Source organism: Filicampus tigris, chromosome 3, assembly GCF_054856515.1.
Source record: "Filicampus tigris isolate MCC_2025a chromosome 3, RoL_Ftig_1.0, whole genome shotgun sequence".
Lineage (NCBI taxonomy): Eukaryota > Metazoa > Chordata > Actinopteri > Syngnathiformes > Syngnathidae > Filicampus > Filicampus tigris.
The window spans coordinates 8,625,813-8,631,812 of record NC_141219.1 but is presented as its reverse complement, the minus strand read 5'-3'; the positions used below and the strand labels follow the sequence as shown (position 1 = coordinate 8,631,812).

At 42.5% G+C, this 6,000-nt stretch overlaps 1 protein-coding gene across 3 annotated transcripts in view; it reads right to left on the bottom strand.

Annotated features, from left to right (window-relative positions):
• The window catches only part of rasa3 (RAS p21 protein activator 3), a 38,396-nt gene continuing 32,396 nt past the window's right edge, over positions 1-6,000 (bottom strand). For all 3 annotated transcript variants that reach the window (XM_086026242.1, XM_086026244.1, XM_086026243.1), the window contains 6 exons: positions 4,937-5,043; positions 3,897-3,979; positions 3,568-3,776; positions 3,378-3,481; positions 3,076-3,259; positions 1-2,299 (listed from right to left, as the gene is read on the bottom strand). In XM_086026242.1, coding sequence (XP_085882368.1) covers positions 2,224-2,299; positions 3,076-3,259; positions 3,378-3,481; positions 3,568-3,776; positions 3,897-3,979; positions 4,937-5,043 — 763 coding nt within the window. In that variant the 3' untranslated portion in view covers positions 1-2,223. The remainder of the gene's footprint in view (positions 2,300-3,075; positions 3,260-3,377; positions 3,482-3,567; positions 3,777-3,896; positions 3,980-4,936; positions 5,044-6,000) is intronic.

Sequence of the window (6,000 nt, the reverse complement as noted above, 5' to 3'; positions counted from 1 at the left end):
ATATATATATATATATATATATATATATATATATCTAATGCATATCTAATGCATTGCTTTTTTTTTTTTTTTTACAGAAGATTTGATGTTTTTTTGAAAAAAATGACTGGCACTGACCACCACGGAGGGTACACAACCAGGTTACTTACATTTGGAGATATGAAGGAAGCATGTGAATGGTGTAATTTCACCATCTTGCACAGAGGTGACTGGAGTCTGCTGTGATTACACATGCACTGGTTTGGCAAGAAAAAGTACAGTAATGACACAATGATGAATTCAACAAAGGGAGGTTGAAAGGACAACACACACACACCCACACCTTACCAAGATTAAAATCCAGTACCTTTGAGGGAATATGAGGTGCTGATGGGCAAGCTTGGCAGCGGGCAGCATCTCAAATACGGTGGACCCTAAAGGCCCGTGTTTCCATGGCAACAAACAGGTACATTGCTAAAATGAAGTTATTAGGCAGCCGACAGGCAACACAGCTAGTAACAATAGTATCCATTCCACGATTGAATGTCAGATGCATTCATCAAAGACAAATTTCAGTTGCTCGAGATATGTGTGATGTCTCCAATTTCATAGTTCAGGGTTAGTTTGTCTTCTGTCTTCAAACCAAGAGAGAAAATAAACCAATAAACCAGATGCCATTGCTATTATCTCTGCATACAGTTAGACGGCATCTCACGCTTTTGTTGGACGTTTGGATAAAATGAAGCAACTCAATTGAAATTGTTTCCACAACAAAATTGTTTACGAGTACACTGGTTTGTTAAAGAGGGAAGTCAATCCCCAAATTGTCTTTACAATAATAAGTTCTATGCAGCCGCACTAGTCTGAATTTAATATTCTGATTAATATTGTGTTTACAAAATTTGAGTTAAGCAGTAAAATCCACCTGTTTTTATCCGTCTCAGGGGGGGGCCATTTTGTCACTCGCTGTCGACGGAAAGTGAGATCACAGTTGCTCGGGGCTCAGGTAACAACCAATCACGGCTCAGGTGAAGGGTTACCTGAGCCCTGAGCAACTGTGATGTCATTTTCAGTCGACAGCAAGTGACAAAATGGCTGCCACCTGAAATGGATACAAAGGGGTGGATTTTGCTTCTTAAGTCATATTCCACAAACACAATTGTAATCAGAATGCTGTGTTTAGACTAGTGGGTTGCGCACACAGCATATTGTTGCAAAGAAAATTTTGGGGTCGACTTCCCCCATTAATAAAGCTGGATGAGCTGTCTTTTTGTGCACTTTCTGCAATGCACAGTTCTGCATTGCATGACTAAAAGGACATCACAATCTGCGACCAAATGACTTGTGTATGTGCGGCCAAAAAAAGGATTGTGAAATGGGTGAAGCATTTAGTATGTAGCTTGAGACCACCTCCATCCTGAAGCCTAAGACCTCCGACAACGAAGTCATCCAAAGCCAACAGCTGAGGCAATCTTTGAAACTGCTCGCATGGAAACCAAAATAGCCTTGCAGGTTTTTGTTTGGATTCAGTTCACATCTGACTCGACCGGCCAGGGCATGACTTCAAAACACTACAGCAAATAAAAGCTCAGCATCTGTTAGCACACTGATGATAAACGACGGCAGTAGGTGCCAGTGAAGTGGGATTTCGCTCGCACCTCCAACGCGCTCGGGCTGCACTTGGTCCCGTAAATCCATTTTTGTGCGCAAGTGACCTTCACAGGTATTTCTGCGCAGGCGGGGGGGCCCAAACAAAAAACAAAAAACAGGAAATACTGTTGCTCCTTTTGGTTTTGGTCCGTGAGAGGTGATGCACAAAGACATATTACAGCAACCAAAGTACAAATCAAAGCCATAAAATATAGTTTTTGAAAAATGTGCTGCAAGTCTTGTTCGTGCATTGATTTGGAGATGAGTAAAGTGCGTGTCGTTCACTGTAAAAGCTGTCCAGTGAAAAGTTTTGTCCTGTCATCACATCACAGAAAGACTGAACAGTTCTTCAACTTCTTCTTCGTCCTCGACGTATGTTCCTCTTCTGTTATAACTGATCTGAGGTCAGTTTCTCCATATAGGTGGAGTGCTGCGTCTCGAGTCATCCTGTTAGGAAAGTTAAAACTCGTATTTTCCCTGAATTCAGCACGTCCTCTGCGAGCCTCTTCAGAACAGATGGACTGTGATTTACTGTCAAGTCCAAGGTGCTGATTCTGAACATCACAGAAGGAGTCTTGAGAGTCTGCCCACTGGTCAGATGGAATAAGTGGAGCTCTCTGACTGCTGACGGATGTAGCACTGGAAACTCTTGTCCCCTATTGGATGTTCTCTGAGGAAACAAGGAGAACCCGTGGTTAGACGTTATGGGAGGAGTGATCAGGAGTACAACTTCACATTCGGGTGAGCTCCAATACAAGAGCTGTAAAATCTGCCTTAACAAATACAGTCATGCTCAGTTTTGACTGGCACGGTATTAACGAAATCGGAAATAAAAAACATTTCTTGGTATCGTATAGTCCAGTTCTGTTGCACCGCAAACCACACCCACAATGATAAACATATTGTAAACGTAACACAAGCGGTTTATGATTCGAATTAGATTGCAAAGGTGTACTTAATATTGTGGCCTGTGAGTGTAACAGTACACTGAGGGCTGGAATCCTGAACTACAAAGCAGCTTTAAACTACCCTGTAAAATAGTTTCCAAACCAGTTTGGAGCCAAAGCACATGTAACAAAAAGGAAGTATACTGAAATCATGACAATCTCACAAATTCACTGACTCAGTGAACTATTTTTTTTCTTCTTAAAGTTGGTAGTCAGACAAGCTAACGGAGGCCCGTTTAAAATGACAGTCGGACCGGCCTATAGACGATTACTATTTGGCGGCCAAAATGGCGGATAAACGGACGGCGGAAGGGTACCCCGGCTGTAGGCGGCACTACAGATCACTGCTATATCAACAAATATACATAATTTGTAGTAAATTAATCATTTTTGGACCAATGGGTACTTTCAAGCGGGACACCTGATGACAGCGCACTATGGCTGGGCAGCATGTTGTAAACAAAATGAATGAACGTAATCGACAAGCTGAACCACGTACTGGCTGCCTATCTTGGTCTTCTTGAACTTGTCTCGTTTGTACTTGGTATGCTGTTGCTCCAAAGTCTGCACGGCTGAAACGATCTGCTTCAGGGTTTTGTATGTCTCCTGGGGGTCGTCAATGACGAAGCTGGAGTATTCCTCTTGCTCGGGTCCGTCGTACACCGATTTGCTGCCACAGGCCTCTGCAGGCCAAAGAGAGAATAAGCCAACAACCAAGACCGCGTCAGGTAAAACAACAGTGGCACCATGCGCTGCAGTTGAACACAAATATATACGTGAGGACGTTTTGCCCTTTCTGACCTTGCATCTTGATCAGTTTGGTCATGTACGTGCTGTACAGGGAATAGATCCTCTCGGTCTCTCTATCCCCGTCTACGTCCAGCTGGATGTTGGCTGGCAGCCCGCTAGAAACAGATGCACGCAGAACGTGAGAGAGCAAAACACAAAAGATAAGGACCACCCAAGAGGATTTTTGGACAACTCCACACACCCGGTGCAGGGCGTACAGCCAGGCGCCGTGTCGGCAGAGAGCTTGCAGCAGAGCCAGTGGCCGTTGAGGTAGGCTGACGGATGATAGGTGCTAAGACGCTTGCGGTTGCATTGGCTGACTTTGGTTAAGATGTCGATCCAATCTCTCGCCTCCACACAGTTGTTCGCTTGGATGTAGAGTGCCCGCTCTGGCTGGATCACCTGGAACATCTGCAGGGAGGAGAGTGCGCGGAACAACACAAGGAAGCCATGATTCATTTGAAAGTTTTCTTGAAATCTGTAAAATGACTTTTGTGTGTGTGTGTGTGTGTGTGTGTGTTAAGCCCTTACATTTTTCATCTTAAATGACTCCTCCTCCAGCCTTTCTACAGCCAGAATGTTCTCTATGGGAATGCTGCACAAAGCTCCCTCTCCTGGAAGTAAGCGGTAATGCATTAGTGGAGTCCTTGTAGTTTTTGATTTCTGCTTGAAGTTTCTCTACTTTTATTTGAAATACATTTTCCCCATTATTACCATCGCACTATTCTTAATAATATTTTTGAAATATTAACCCTAGAACACTAACGTTAAAATTTGTAATAGCATCACTAACATTTAACCCCCGGATAATATCGATACGATACGATAATATAATATCCTGGATAAAATTCCGTTTTCATCAATTTATGTAAAAGTACAACACTGCATGCAAAATTGGAAGTAGTCTTCTTTAATTTCCCAATACAAAATATCACACAAACATACCTGACAACCCCGGGGTGTACTGAACCTTACAAAAAGTGTAATTTGCCTGTACACATCTGTATATAATCTTACACATTACACATTATTTTCGCCTTTTTCGACGTGCGACAGCCGCACCGTTTGGAGAAAGCTCTCCCCTACGTCTCCCGACTACGGTTAGGCGACAAAAACAGGAACGGTTAACACTGATAAAATTGACATTGGCAGCACAGATTCGCGATGTACGGCGTATATGTTTGAAAAAGTGTTTCCACTTGAAAATTACGCCGAAAACGTACAACTTGAGGTATGCATAAAAAAATTGTGTGGGTGAAAATCATCCAACGTTAGTGTTCTAGGGTTCAATAGAAAGCAATGAGGGAAATATTATGAGTGCATATATTCCTCCTGCGTCATTACTGCTTTCTCTTTATTTTCTAGTATTCAACTGTGATCATTTTTATGTATGACCAGCCGGTATGTTGGTTAAATTACTGAAGTGAAATCACACAACAAATGACAGCAATTAAATGTTGAAGTCTTCCCTGTGATGTGTTGGTTGTACAGGTTGTTTGTTTGAAACCAGTGCATACATTCTCAGCCTCCTGCCAATTTATGTGCACACAAAGAAAAAAGGAAAACGCTACCTTTTGTCTTGTGGTAAGTGAATTCATGGTTGGTGAGACGAAACCATCTCTTTTTAAAGTTTTTGATTCCAAATCGGTTTCTCCCCTGCGCTCTCTTTATCATAAATCTGAAAGGGAAAAAAAGAGACATTCAGCTGACAATATTTATAGACGAGCTCAAGCTCAAGGTATTTCAAGTGGTAAAAAAGTGCATTCTGTTGTGCATATTTTAAATATGTTGTCCATATGTGTGTTTGCACTCTTGAAATGTGCTGTATTCAAATGATGCTTGGGAATATAGAAACACCTTGATGTTAACTTGTGACTTATTTGTCTCAAATGCGAATACATAAAATGGAACTTAAATGTAAAAATAACTGAAAGACGTTTCATCACATTAGTAACTTTGACAAGTAGTGCAACTTTGCCATGACGTGATGTCGCTAAATAGACACCGCAAACTGTTCACAAGTACAAGCAATCTCTGCGGTGGTTTATGACTCCCAAGTGTATTCCCATTTTATGTTTACAATTTAGCAACAGGTGGTTGGATCGAATAGTGATAAATTAGAAACAGCGCGCACTTGGAAACTGCCAGAAAGAGTGACAGCGTTGACATTGTTGTTAATTCATAAAACATGTTTAAGAACATGAACACAAGAGCGACTGTGTAAGCGCCAGACTATTTTGGGGAAATGATGCAATGGACAGACATGTCTCCTTTTCACATTCCTGAGCCCCAAACGTGCAGATTTTGCCTAGCGCAAAACCGTTTGGAGCTGTGCTGGAGTGTCTCATGTGCAGCGATAAGGTGACAGTGGATACAAAGAGTACAGAGGAGTCAGGATGTGGGCAGATATATGAGAAGCCAGGAATGTGTGTACAGTAACCAGTTCCTGCTGTCACGTCTGGCGTGACGAGGAACGAGTGGGGCTATCGATGTTAGCGGAGTCTGCCGAGTCAAATAAGCAGGCTTTAAGGCGTTCGCTTCACTTTAGACGCCACTGCAGTCCCCTTGCGCATCAGCCTGCTGGGCGCGCAGCGTCACACCAAGGTGTCACTTGATTTACTTCCAGCGATATAAA